The sequence below is a fragment of the Propithecus coquereli genome, unplaced genomic scaffold, assembly GCF_000956105.1.
Source record: "Propithecus coquereli isolate 6110/MARCELLA unplaced genomic scaffold, Pcoq_1.0 Scaffold162, whole genome shotgun sequence".
Taxonomy (NCBI): Eukaryota; Metazoa; Chordata; class Mammalia; order Primates; family Indriidae; genus Propithecus; species Propithecus coquereli.
In genome coordinates this window covers 2,509,642-2,524,421 of record NW_012140747.1, presented here as the reverse complement: position 1 = coordinate 2,524,421, position 14,780 = coordinate 2,509,642, and the positions used below count along the sequence as shown (strand labels likewise).

The 14,780-nt window shown below is 39.7% G+C and overlaps 1 protein-coding gene across 1 annotated transcript in view; it reads right to left on the bottom strand.

The window, feature by feature from the left end:
• PAICS (phosphoribosylaminoimidazole carboxylase, phosphoribosylaminoimidazole succinocarboxamide synthetase) overlaps positions 1-5,179 on the bottom strand; it is a 14,843-nt gene extending 9,664 nt beyond the window's left edge. The window contains exons 1-3 of the mRNA XM_012641115.1: positions 4,949-5,179; positions 3,328-3,525; positions 12-190 (exon numbers count right to left, since the gene is read on the bottom strand). Of these exons, the coding sequence (XP_012496569.1) occupies positions 12-190; positions 3,328-3,525; positions 4,949-4,964 (393 nt within the window). The 5' untranslated portion in view covers positions 4,965-5,179. The remainder of the gene's footprint in view (positions 1-11; positions 191-3,327; positions 3,526-4,948) is intronic.
• Positions 5,180-14,780: the final 9,601 nt, after the last annotated feature.

The window sequence follows — 14,780 nt, the reverse complement described above, 5'->3', positions numbered from 1 at the left end:
AAATTAGTTACCTTGAAAAACATCTCCACTTTAGGTGGGTAAAACTTATATCCTTCCTTAACACCAGGATTTCTTTTGAGAAAAGAACCAGTTGCTATTCTTCTGCAAACCCATTCAATTGGAATCATTTCACACCGGGGTGCAGTGAAAGCTGTCTCTCCACATTTTTTGGTGAAAGCAGTTTTGATACCTACATATTCATGACATAAGTTAAAAAAAAAAAAAAAGGTTCTGAAGTTTATTTAAAAAGGTAGATCTGAGGAACAAAATTCTACACTTTACAAGAAACCTCTATCAGAAATAAATGTAATTTTTAAAAAGGTGAAAAGCAGAAAAAATACGACTTTCTGCTGCTTATCAAAGTATTAAAAAATATTTTATTTAAATGTTACATGGCAAAGTATACATTGCACCTAAAGATCTGGATTCCAGAGACTTTACCATTCATTCATTCATTCACTCACTCCACAAATACTTATTGAGTATCTTCCCTGCAATTGAGTATCCAACTTTGCACAAGGCAAATAACTTATCCAAGTGGCACTAAATTATCTCTAAATCCGATCTGACTGCAAGAATCTCATATTCTAAAGTTCAATGTTACATGTACCTTGTAGAATATCAATCTACTCATCATTATCAGAAATAGTCCCCCATTCTGAAGTCTTTTTCCCTTAATGTTTGAAGCAAACAATCCTTGAAAAAAGCATTCAACAGGTAGCAGCAGGAACATAGCGGCCACTGAGGTCAGGAACAAAGAAAATATTTGTCCTTCTTCTCCCTTCTCTCTTACTCAGACTGCTGTTAAATATTAAGCTAAAGAGCTGACTTGTGATGTTTGGGATGGAAACTATTTTATGCGGTGGCCTTGGGGAAAAATCACCTCTAGTGATAGTTAAAATGGATCATGACCCAGCAATTTCACTTCTAGATTTACACCCAAAAGAAATGAAAGCAGGGACTCAAACAGATACTGTACAGCAATGTTCACAGCAGCATTATTCACAATAGCTAAAAGGGGGAAGACTCAAACGTCCATCAACAGATGAATGGATAAACAAAATGTAGTATACACAGTCACACATCACTTAGGTTTTCCTTAGTTTCACAGTACTATGTATAAAACCTGGAAAATATCTTTCAACATTTCCCATGAACCTATTAAGATCTAGTTAAGTGCCAAATAAAGTAGTTTAAAGATAATTATCGGAGTACTTCATTTAGGGTGACCAATCTTCCCAGTTCCCCCAGGCACAGGACTTTCAAAGTTTAAAAAAAAAAAAAAAGGGAACATCCTCGACATAGAGTTCCTCTATCTCACTTGTAGTAAAACCATAGGAAGTGCATGGAATAGTGTTTTACTGAATAAGCAAATAAAAACTTGGACTTTTATCATCTATTACTTAAAGGTATACATACATAGCTTTGTGTAACTACTTAGTGTATACAAAAACTAATTTTTTTACTGCTAACATTTTAAAGGGCTAAGCACTCAAAAAAATTTTTTTTAAGTGGATGGGGAGAGGGAAATAACTTTTGAGGTAAAAAAATAAACCAAACACATATCTGTTGTAAAAGGAACCTAAAATTAGTTTGATGCTCTTCCTAGAAATTTAGTTTTTGGGAAACCACCAACCAAGGAAACCTTAAAAGAAAAATCCTAGATCCTGTGACTTTGGAACTATGCAGGGTCCTTTAAATTTACAGCAATATACTCACTTTCAATGCATAGAGGGATTTATGATGTGGATGACAATTCAGGTTTGCAACTAGTATTTTTTCACACTAATTCAAAATGTGAAATAGGGTACTTTGGAAGAGGCAAAACCACTCCAGGAATGTATGACAGAATGGATTTAACTTGAATCACCTTGTTATTTTGTGGAAGGCAGGTATACCTATTTTGACTCAAAACAAAGTATTAAATCCCCCTTTGAATTTAAGAAAGATTAGTGCTTACTGGAAGCTCTAAGAAACGAAAGGACACTGGAAGTAAAAGGAAGGAGAGAAAGTTGTTGAATTACAAAATGAGAACTGGCAGGGGTGATAACGAACAAAGCTTTTATTTTATAGATAGGGAAGCCAAGGCTTTAAAGGTTAAGTGATCCAAGGCAACGAGGCCTCTTACGTTGTAGGGAAAGAGCTCAAATCTTTTATTAATACTAGCTTAGATTTCATACACTGTAGACCAACCAGCAGCTAACTAAATCCCTGCAGAAAAATTCATTATTATACATAATTTCTTTTCCTTCATTCCAACCAAATACCCTCCACACAATATTCTGATCTTAAATTTGGTCTTTTGAATCAATTTCTCTTGTGAAAATAGAGTCTTAACTTGGGTTTTGTTGTTTTAAAAGAGATAGGGTCTCACTATGTTGCCTAGGCTGGACTCAAATTCAAACCCCTGGGCTCAAGCAATTCTCTCACCTCAGCCTCCCAAGTAGCTCGGACTACAGGCGAGAGTACCAGGCTTTTCATTCACTTTTGAGCAGGAGAGAGTTCTCAAGACCTTTGGTCTAGTTCAAATCTCTCACTTGAGGAATGACAGGATGAGAGGGTATGGGTGCTGTCTTCTGATACTTTTCAGGGCTTTCCAGTGGCAGAGGGATTTGAAATTCTGTATTGTCTCCAAGAGGCAAAACAAAGAACAATTGCAAAGAATTACAGGGGGTAAATTTCAGTTCATTCAGTTCAGCTAAAGCTGCTTAATACCAAAATGGGCTTCCTTCACAGTTAAACTCTTTCAGACTGATGATGGCCTTGGAGGGAAACTGCATAGGAAATACACTCATCAGATAAAGATTGTAGCAGGCTGGGTGAAGTGGCTCATCCCTGTATCCTAGCACTTTGGGAGGCTGAGGCTGGAGGACTGCTTGAGCCCAGGAGTTTGAGACCAGCCTGGGCAACACAGTGAGAATCCCTCTACAAAACACAGAAAAATTAGCCAGGTGTGGTGGCAATCACCTGTAGACCCAGCTACTCAGGAGGCTGAGGCAGGAGGATCGCTTGATCCTCTGCCCAGGATATGAGGTTGCTGTGAGCGAAGACAACGCCACTGTACTCTAGCCCAGGAAACACAGCCAGATCCTGTCTCAAAAAAAATTGTAGCAAACTGTTAAATTCCTTGTAACTAAATGATACTGCTAATTCCAAACCAAGTGAAGTGTTATAGTGAAGTTTAAGAGTTCTTTGTTCAACTTAACCTAGCTAGTGAGACATCCCCAAACAGGTTGTTAATCTAAATTAATGCTGATTCCCCATGAAAGAAATCAGTGTGTGAGAGAGAAAGAAGGGGGAGGAGGAGGCTATGAGGGAATCACTTACCTGCTTCCTGTAACAGCTGAAAAATACAACAGGTAATTTTATTTGAGATTGCAGCTTTTCCTTCCAGGTGATTTTTTCTAGCTGCATTTCCTGCTGTAATCTGGTCCTTGGATTGCAGGAGGACTTTTCCTGGACTATCTAACAATTCATAGACTTCTTTTGTTTTACCCTCATACAGCTTTTTACCAATGTTCAACACTGTGGAAATAAAATGGAAATGTATCAGATATCAGAAAAAAAGTCCTAAATATCGAAGACTAAATCTCCTAGAATGATGACTCAGTAAACATACAAAGTGATTAATTAATAATATTAATAAAAATTAAATCTACATAAAACCTTATATTCCACAAAGTATTTCCTCATGTACCATTACATTTGATTCACATAATGTTACGAAGCATTATAATTACGTAAATACAGAAACTTGGAAACTAGGAATCAAAAGGGTTGAAGTCATTTAGTTAGGAAATGAAAGAGCTAGACAAAAGCCTAAGTCTTTTTTTTCTATTTTGCAATGTTATCTTGTTTCTGCTGTTTCTTTTTTTTTTTTTTTTTTAAGTCATTTTTACTCTGATAGTAAATCCTAAGTCTTCTGATATCAAATTTAGAAATTGGGTGTGTGAAACAAACCAATGTTTTTGAAAGGGGCTCTAACAACCTAACAGAGGAAAACAAACTATCCAACAGAAATAAACTCACGAGACATAATTGCCCGTTTTAAGAGTAAACTCTCAACACAACTACCCACTTTGTTTTAATTAAAACACCTGTGGCCTCTTATCGCTAAGACTTCATTTTCTCAGCACTGAAGAGCCCTAAGTGGACACTGTCTCAGTTCCTGCAAGAAACACACTGCAAGGGCTCAGATAAGCTGGCTTCACAGCTCTCTCGTTCTTTCTTGGAAAAATAAACTTTTACTTCTGTATATCCTAATCACTGTCCTAGAATTCTTTCTCAGTGGAGTATGAATTTCCACCCTTTCAGTTTTATCAGCATAAATGGCAAGAACTATCTTTCCTGAGGATCTGACCAATCGGGAGAAAAATGATCATGTAACTATGTAAACTTGACCGATGCAAAGTAAAACAAGGAAATACTATTTTTACTTGCAGGTTTTACAGTTCTCCAATGCCATCACGGCATCAAAGACTACCTAAAAACAAAAAAATAAGATTAAACCACACAAAACCTGGATTTTCAGAAACTGCAATCATTAACCTTCGGGGGGGGGGGGAGATTATTGACCTAACGGGAAAAGCCAAGACTTTGGTTTGAAAAGTGAACACTAGATTTTCCCGTGTTTCGCAGTATCTACTGACTACAAATACTACTTCCAGGCACCTCTCCAACCCCTGGCCATTTCTCGTTCTAATTACCCTCTTCCTCTACTTTGCTCCCTTTCCCCCGTCCCGAAGGCAGAGTTTCAGCAAGTTCGGGGAGGCCCCGGCGCTTGCCTTCCAGGGCCTGAGGCCACGGGCGCCCGCCCCGCGGCGGCAGGAGGCCGTGCACCGCCCCGCGACCCGCGCGCGTCCACGCCGAAGCCGCAAACCCCCTGCCGAGGGGCCAGGACACCGCGGAGGGCAGGGATGCCCCGGCGACCCGGACGCCTGTTACTCACCCTCAGCTGTCGCCATTATCCCGAGTGGGCTGCGGGCACCGATGCCGCTGGGAAGAGAGGCACAAATCTAGAAAAGAGGAGTGGTCACAGGTTCACGGGAGGGAGAAGAGGCCCACAAACACGCCCCCTGGCGGCGCCACGTGACCCCACGCCGCTCTCGTCGAACGCGGCGAAATCTGCTGAGCCTGGAGGGTCTTTGCCGACCGGCAGCAACGTGGACTCCCGAGGAGAGCACGGCCCCCGAGGCTTCCCGCTGCGCAGGCGCAGCGAGGCACGCCCGCCTCCAGACCGCCCCGCGCAGGCGCCGTTCCAAGAGAGCGGAAAAGTGGCGCGCACCGCGGCCCCTCCCCACTCTGTGGAAGCCGGCCGACACGGGCCCCTTCTCGCTGCCTGAGCAGCTTATAGGTTGGAGCGTACCATGTCGAGTCGGCCAGGGGGGAGAGCATGTGGGGAGGCATATAAAGTTTATATCCCCTGAAAGATAAATGATGTTAACTCCGTTATTCTCACCACCTTAGTCTTGGGTGCTGGAAAATAACGGAGATTCCCACGTGCACAAAAATGAGCTTTCAGGACGTCTCCTGGGGAGGGCTGGCTCCTCCCCCCGGCATCCGTGACTCCTCCCCTCAGCCTTGGCGCCTCCCCCTTCGCCCTCGCTCATTGGTGGGCCCCGAGGGGGCGGGGCGGGGCGTCGGGGGTCGGGCTAGTCACGCCTCCTCAGGGAGAGCACGCGCCGCCGCAGTAGCTGGGGTCTCTAGCCGCTGGAGAGGAAGCGGCTTGCGGGAGCGTCTAGGACGTACGGGCCGAGCTGGCAGCTGGTTGGTGCTTAGACCTCGGCCGCGGCGGCAGGTCCCTCCACGTGCTTTCTGCGGCGACATGGAGCTGGAGGAATTGGGGATCCGAGAGGAATGTGGCGTGTTCGGGTGCATCGCCTCAGGAGAGTGGCCCACTCAGCTAGATGTGCCGCATGTGATCACTCTGGGACTCGTGGGGCTGCAGCACCGGTGAGCAACAGGGCGAGGGGTGGGGCGGCGGGGTGTGTGCTTCTACATCTCCCCAAGCCGCTTCCTGCGGCCAGAGTTGGCGGTTTCGTGTGCACCCGCGGGCCAGGAGGAAGGACCTCTCTTACCTGGACCAGTACCTGCCTCTGGCATCGACCAGGCTGCCAAGGCGTGCCCGAGGGGCACCTTGTCTCCATGGATTTTAGCCTGTCCCACCCATTCTCCCAACCTCCAATGCCCTTTAGGGGCTCTCCCCCGCCCCCCGGGTCTACGCATCCTTGTTGAGTCTGGCCAGTTTCTAAGGCTCTGGTGAGCTTGGTCTAGCCGGGTCAGGGCTCCTCCCCGACTGCATACCCCTTGTAATCTCCCTGAGCCTGGAGCTGCCCTTGTGATAGGCTTGTGTGGGGTGGCGGCTGGTGCAGGTCCTACATAAAAGTCCTGCAACACCTTAAGGTTTTCGCGCGGGCCCTCCAACTACCGCAAGCTTTTGTTTGCAAGGACAGAGCTATTGAGCAGATTGTGGGTTTGAAAGCAGTCAGAGCTGTGGGAACTTGGGGCTCCTAGACTTTAGACCCGGGGAAACAGGACTAATTGGTGTTTAGAAGGATCTGCCGGTAGTAGATCTCATATAAATTAGGTGACAATAAATCAACCACAGGGAATAGTGCATCTGGGAAAGATTCATTGGTAAACGTTTTACATAATGAATGAAAACGTTTGTAGTAAGATGCCAAAAATTAACTCTCTTCTTTCAAAGGGGGCAAGGGGAGTAGTGTCTGTATATCAAGATACACATTGACTGAAAAATTGGAAGATCCCTTGGAGTTAAAAACAAAAAGCAAAAACAAACTTTGCTTCCATGATTTTCTTACTACCGGACCTAACTGAAAGTTGGTGTAAATTATTCCACTGGGGTAAGAAATACAAACCTAGGTTTGACACTATCGCTGAAAATATTACAAAGTTTCTGTAAGGTAATATAGTAGTAACAACTTTTTAAGGAACTTGGCGATAACACTTATCAGCAATTGGGTGGTGCAACATGCATAAATGCATTCCAAATGATTAGCTTTCCTCCAACCTAACTTAAATTAGTCTTTTTGCTGTTTTCAGAGTCCCAAAAACTTGAATTTCAGTTCCACATTTTGTGTACCTTGTTTACTAAAGAGTTGAGAGTAAGTCAGAATCTGGGATTAATCAGAAGGAATACTTTTAACTTGAATAACTCCAATCTTGGGTAATTGTGGGTTGATCATAATAGATTTCTTGTTTTAAAAAACATTTATTGAGAGGATTCGCTATATAATCCAAGAAGAAATTAAAATCTGATTATGTGGTGGTTCTGAGCAACATTAGTTTATACCATTCTTAGGAGACGTAATTTTGGATATTATGTCATGGGGGTGGGAGGGGAATCTAGGGATCTTTAGAGTTGCCTGGTAATCTGTGGGAAATATATGAACCGACCTTGAATTTTTTTTTTCTTAACTATGTTTACTTTTTTAGCCAAAATTCCTCAGAAAGTTCTCTTCATCCCCCTCTCTCCTCCCCTTTAAACCTATGCCTGAAGAAAAAAGAGCTGATTTAAAGTTTGTTTGGTTTTTACTTAGATGGTGGCACTACTTGGAATTCTAGTACTCAGTTGAGGAAAAATACTTGGTATATATGGTTATGGTGTATTTTTCCCCTTTGTTGTTGTTTTTTTTTTTTTACAAATGATTATAACTTGATTCTTAGTTACATGTACCTATTTTCTACAGTTGCTGTTCTGTGAAAGAATTATGAGATTAGATAATACAAGATAAGGGCGATGGAGAAGTGATTGTGTAGTAGTAGAACAGTATTAAATGGATACTATTAGCCTGCTCATATGACCAAATGAGTCTTTGTTAGGAGACTTTGGTTTTGAAAGGGGATCTTATCTTTGGGAGGCCTAGACAGGAGGGTTACTGGAGGCTAGGAGTTTGAGGCCAGCCTGGGCAACATAGTGATATCCCATCTACAAAAAATAAAAAGGAAAAGAAAATGGATCTTATCTTCTTAAAACATGGAATCTACAAGATGGTGTTTGATCACTTTTGCTTTGTATTTGGATTTTTTTTCCCCCTTAGGCATAATCTGATCTAAAAAATTTAGTCCCAGAGATAAACAATACCTGAGAGTTATAATATGTGTTTCATATAAAAACAAATGGAGGCCAGGCATGGTGGGCGTGGTGGCTCACGCCTGTAATCCTACCACTCTGGGAGGTGGAGGCGAGTGGATCATTTGAGCTCAGGAGTTGAGACCAACCTAACCAAGAGTGAGACCCCGTCTCTACTAAAAAAATAGAAAGAAATTAGCTGGACAACTAAAAATATGTATAGAAAAAATTTGCCGGGCATGGTGGCACATGCCTGTAGTCCCAGCTACTTGGGAGGCTGAGGCAGGAGGATCGGTTGAGCCCAGGAGTTTGAGGTTGCTGTGAGCTAGGCTGATGCAACGGCACTCTAGCCTGGGCAACAGAGTTAGACTCTGTCTCAAAAAACAAACAAACAAACAAAACAGATGGAGTATAAATTACTAAACAGTTATGCACTGGATACTTAATCCAGATGGGTTCATCCAGAAGTACTACCTCTTTTTAGTAGTTCTGACTATTTGCAGACTTATTCCATAGCTCTGCTTTCTGTCAGGGAATTTTCAATGTTTAACTAGTTGTCCTCTTAGCTCTGAGCTGTGCATGCATGTTTGTGAGTGTTGTTCATGCCAGATTCATATAATCACCAAATGTTGCTTTTCTCCTAAAAACATCACTTCAGTAGTCTGTAGAGTTCTGAACAAACCAGACACCCCCTCTTAGATCAAACATTTTCATCTTTAAACCATAGTCTCCATTTATGGAGTCTAGAATGGTGTGAACACATTCGAAAATTCCACTGAAGAAATTACTAAAATTTCGTAGGTTTATCCCATGAATTGGCTAGTTAGCCTTTCCATGATTAGGTGGAAGATGAGCATGCCCTTCTCTTCAGTAAATTATCACTTTCTTAGGTTAGAATTGAACCTTACAACTGATAAAACATTTTCATACCTCTTCTAACAATTTATGCGATTTACCTGAGGAAGTTGGGGCTCCTGTCTGCAGAAACATTGTGTAGCATCTTTTGGTTCTGTTATGCTTTGAGGAAACTGATTTGTAATGATCTCAGGCGCAGTTTTCTTAAGAGATACAGACACTGGTTCTGCAAACAGTATATAAGAGTGTCACTAGAAAAGTACTTGTGACAAAGACAAAGAGATGTACTCAGACAAACCTCTATGGAATTAGTTACCAGTTATCTTCATTTACTGTTGTGGAGAGTGGAGGAGTAGGTTGTCAGAGAACTGGCTTTGGGCCGCCACGTTAAGGCTGGGGATATCTTGTATTTTGATTTTCATCTTTTAGTGAAAATGACCAAATACATAATATTCTTCTAGTGTTTTACTTTTATACCCCCTTATTCTATATATATAAGTCAAGTGATTTTTGGTTTGAGGAAGAGACTTACTTTAGAACTCTCCCTGCAAATTGTTCCAGTCTTTGATTTTGAAAGACTTTCAATTCAATTACTTTTGTAATCAGTGATTCTCAATTTAAAGTCATAAATGTTTTCAATGCTAGTCCTAGCTTTCCTAGTAATACCAGTTTAATCTTGGGCAAGTCTCCTAATTTCTGAGTCTGTTTTCTCATCTGTTGGACTAGACTTATATATTTTAAGGTTCAATGCTTGAATTCAGTGGGTTCAGAATGATACCTTCGGAGAAAACCAAAATTCAGAGTGTATTAATTTGTAGGTTTTTCTTTCTTTTTACGTCTGTCTTCTGATAACAATCACTGTAAAGTATAATTTAAAGGTCCATGATAACTGTGTTGTTATCTAACTCTAGGAAAGTTTATGTTTACTTTTCAGTGTTGCTTTCACTCTTAATAAGCTACGAAATAAATTATATCTCAGCATTCTCTGCTCACATAGTTCATAAATAATACATCTAGTCCAATTTACCAAGGACAGGAATAAATATCTCTGTTATCACGAGAAAGCAACAAAAGCTTTTCACATTTCTGTGGCTCTTACCATCTTCATGTGCTTTTCTCTTGAGGCTCAAAGTTCCTTGGCTTTTGGTGTGACCTTCAAATAATTCTTAAAAACATAGGAAAAGAATTGTCATGTAACATCATTTGAAATACATTAGTTTTCAAGCATTCAAGTGTACTAAAGTAATAACATTAAGCAATCGTACAGATAATGAATGAGTTGAAGAATTAGAAATATTTTGGTACAAAATTTAGAAAAAACCTGAAACTCTTAAATTAGATACGTATTGTCTAATACATTTTCTAATATTTTTTAGGGTCATTTGAACATACAATCTTGTTAGGATTTTTTTTTTCTTTGAGCACTCAGACTGGAGTGCAGTGGCACGATCATAGCTCAACACCTAGGCTCAGGCTATCCTTCCACCTCAGCCTACTGAGTAGCTGGGACTACAGGCAGACACCACCACGCCTAGCTAATTTTTAAATTTTTTGTAGAGATAGGATCTTGCTATGTTGCTCAGGCTGGTCTTGAACTCCTGGCTTCAAGCTATCCTCCTCAGCCTCCCAAAGTGCTGGATTATAGGCATGAGCCACTGTGCTCAGGATTTTATTTTTAAAGAATTTTTTCTTGCTAAGTTAAAATGCAAAGAGGAAAGTTTATAGAAGTTTTTTGTTAAAGTCAATTCCAAGGTTACCATGTTTCTATTTGGCAGTTCTGAGAGTTGGTCCTCTTAAGATACAGTCAGCTTCCTCATAAAACCTCATTTCTTTTTGAGGGTTGCCATTTTTCTTTTGTAAAACTCTATATTCATATTTTAAACTTTTAAATTTAGCATGACAGCGTTTCCAATCTCTGTCTATTCCGAACTGCATTAGTCTTCTGGCAATTTCCTCAAATATGTCTTTGTTTCTTGTGGCCCCTTCAAGCATTTGCTTAATTTTTTCATCAGACCATATTTGTATTAATGCTCTGACCTCATTATCACACCAGTGTTTTCCAGCCTCTGTGTTGCTGACTGTTGATGATCTTTAAGTGACTTTCAGCATACTCTAAAGGAATATGATTACCTATAAATTAATATGATTTATTTAAACTTACAGATGTAAATCTTATATTTGAATGCCATTCAGTTAAAATACCTAGATTGAGATAAAGCACCGAGAATTATAATAATTTCAATATGAGGTCAAAAAATGTTTTTACCTCCACATTCAAACAATATATTCTAAAAATTATAAGGCAGACTGCTCCCTGATACTAGTGAGAATAATTTAACCACCTTTCATCAATAGGTGATTTATTGGATATTTACGACTATGGAGAGTCCCAAATGTTTATTGAATTTCTTTTAGTAAAAAGTGCAAAACAGAACACTTTTAGTAAGAAGTGGGAATACCAATTCAGATACAATAAGGAAGCAATTTGAGCAATACACAATAGAGATCTTCACTATAACTACTTAAGGTAAGTTAGATTTAAATATCAACATAACATTTAAAATTCAACAATTTAGACCCTGTACCTGCCCCAGTGATGCTTTGTCGTGCTGCGGGGCTGTCCACCTCTTCTGAGGCAATACTTACGGAGTCTTCCTCTACCATAACACATACCAACAATTTAAATTTGTTATTTACAAAATTCTAATCTACTTTTGCAATGCAAGATTGTATTGAAAAACTAGTAGGGCTGGATTCTAGCATCAAAACTGTAATCTTAAAGCCAAGAATATTTCCCATCTTTAACCAAATTTTAAAACGGCCTTGTGGGATTTATCTCCTTCAAAATCCTGGAAGTATTCAGTTTTAAAGTTACAAGGCAGTATACTGTACTTGGGAGTATGATAGCACTTTTAGACCCAATTTGGTAATGTCTTTCATTGTCACATTTTAGTACTTGACAAAGAGCTCTTCTGTCTATTATCATTTGATCCTCATTGTAACTAAGAATGATCCTTATTGCAATACATATAAAGAAATTTTTTGCTGCTCTGTGAACAGCCCTGAAAGCCCCTGAAGTGTTGATTTTGCTTTTGCAGATACATTTGCAAATTCACAAATATGGAATCTGTGAATAATGAAGATCATCTGTGTCTGGTTTACTGCAAGAAAACTAAATATGCTAGCATAATAGATTATTAACCTGGACTTTTGAGAAAAGTAGAGATTCTTTGCCTGTCTGGAAAAAATTAAAAACTCCTTATATATGAAAGATAAAAAAGAGAGAGAGAATGATACTGCTCTGGGATACCTTATGACAATGCCAATGAAAGCTGCTATAGCCAGTAAGTGGGTTTGGTAAGCCATGTGTAGCAGAGGAAGTATAGTGGGGGAGGGTATACTCAGCAGCTTTCCAACAGTGAGTTACTGTCATTTAAATTCTACTAGGTTTTAATTCTGAATAATTTTTCAGACCTCATGGATTTTTTTTTCTTCCTTTTTTTTTTTTTTTTTTTAAGAGACTGGGTCTTGTTATGTTGCCTAGGCTGGTCTCAAACTCTTGAGCTCAAGCAGTCCTCTTGCTTCACCCTCCCAAGTAGCCTTATGCCTTGTGGAAATTTGAAAATATGTTCGACCAGTCTTGTTGGATTTAATTTTTAAAAGACTCTGGTTGGAATTTAAAATGGTTCAGTCAACTATGGAAAACAGATAGTTCCTCAGAAAGTTTAAGCATAGATACCATATAACCAAGCAATTCCACACCTAGGTATATACCCAAAAGAATTGAAAACATGTTCACATAAAAATGTGTACCTGCTATGGAAAAACAGTATGGTGGTTCCTTAAAAAATTAAACTTAAATTACCATATGATCCAACAATTCCATTTCTGGGTATATACCCAAAAGAATTGAGAACGAAGACTCAAACAATTGTTTTTACATCCCTGTTCATAGCAGCATTATTCACGATAGCCAAAAGGTGGAAACAACCCAGATGGCATCAACCAGCTCAGTAGATAAACAAAATGTGGTGTCTACACAGAATGGAATATTATTCAGCCTTAAAAAGGAAGGAAATTCTGATATATACTTCAACATGGGTGAACCTTGATGATGTTATGCCGAGTGAAATAAGCCAGCCACGACAAACAAACACTGTGTGATTGCCTTTATTAATATATGTGATACCTAGAGTAGTCAAATTCATAGAGACAGAAAGTAGAGTAGTGGTTACCACAAGCTAGGGGGAGGGGGGAATGGGGAATTACTGTTTAATGGATACAGAAATTTTGATTTGGGATGTTGAAAAAGTTGTAGAGACTGAGAGTGGTGATGTTTGCATAACAATGTGGATGTATACTTAAAAATGGGTAACATGGTAAATTTTATGTTATATGTATTTTACGAAATGGAAAAAAATTCAAAACTTGTACCTGAATGTTCATAGCAACAGTATCCATAAGAGCCAAAAAGTAGAAACAACCCAAAAGTCAATCAACTGATGAGTGGAAAACAAAATATGATATATCCATAAAATGGTATATTATTCAGCCATAAAAAAGAATGAAGTACTGATATGTGTTAGAACATGGATGAACCTTGAAAACCTTATACTAAGTAAAAGAAGCCACATAGTGTACGATACCATTTATATGAAATGTCCAGAATAGGCAAATCCATAAAAATAGAGAGTAGGTTAAGTGGCTGCCAGGGGCTGCAAAGGTGTGATCAAGCAGTTAAATATCTGCTAATGGATATGGGGTTTCTATTTGGAGTGATCAAAATGTTCCAAAATTGGATAGTGTGTGGTGATTGTTCTGTGACTCTGTGAGTATACTAAAAACCAGAGTTAATGGGGTGAATTTGATGGTAGTGAATCATATCTCAAAAAAGAAGTGTTGCTGGGGTGTAAGAATTGGAAAGGGAGATAAAGTGTAGGCAGGTCAAGCGTAGAGGTTAATGCGGTGATACCCGTGGGAAGTTATAAAGGAACTAAGAACTGTGCTGCACTGAACTTCCATGTCCTCTCCACGTGGAATCAGGACACATCACCAACTAGGATGCTCCTCTAAGCCAGAGTCTTTGCTGGCATGATTGATTAAATCATTGGCCGTAGATTGAAGTGGACCTGCAGTCCTGCTCCCCTCCCTGGAGGTCAGGCCGACTCAGTGTTCCAACCCTCTAATCACATGCGTGGGCTTTCTGGTGACTACTCCCCTCCTGAAGCTATCTGGGAGCCCACCTTGAGTGGCCTCACTGACACAGCAAAGATGCTCCTATCACTGGAAATTCCAAATGTTTTTGATGCTCTGTGCCAGGAATAGGGCACCAAAACCAGATATATTCTTTATTATGCCACAGCTTCTTAAAAAGTTTATTGAAATATTATCAGTAGTATGAATTAGAAAATCATGCCTTTATAATTAATAAGTTGCCTATATTTAAATTTAGTAGCTTACCTACATCTGAGCTTTCTTTTTTTACGTTTATATAATAGTTCTTGGGTTTTCTGGAATTTTAGCAATCAGTTCTCTATCTGGATCTTCTGTTGGGTTAAAATGAAAAAAGTCCTCAGTAATATGGTATTTCATATGACTAAAGTGCATTAATTTATGTAATAATGTCACTGCTAAGATTATCCAAATTGCATGCAAAGTGTACAAAGGTGTTTAAATATTCCATGTTTAAAGAAAATTATTTCCAACTATTGAAAGAAATAAATGAATTAGAGAAAACATGATTCTTGGCATACCTTTTGAGATAGTAACAATAGATACTTTAATGCCCTCTGCTGGTCATCTCATTGCTAATTTTTTAAATTATGGGGATAGT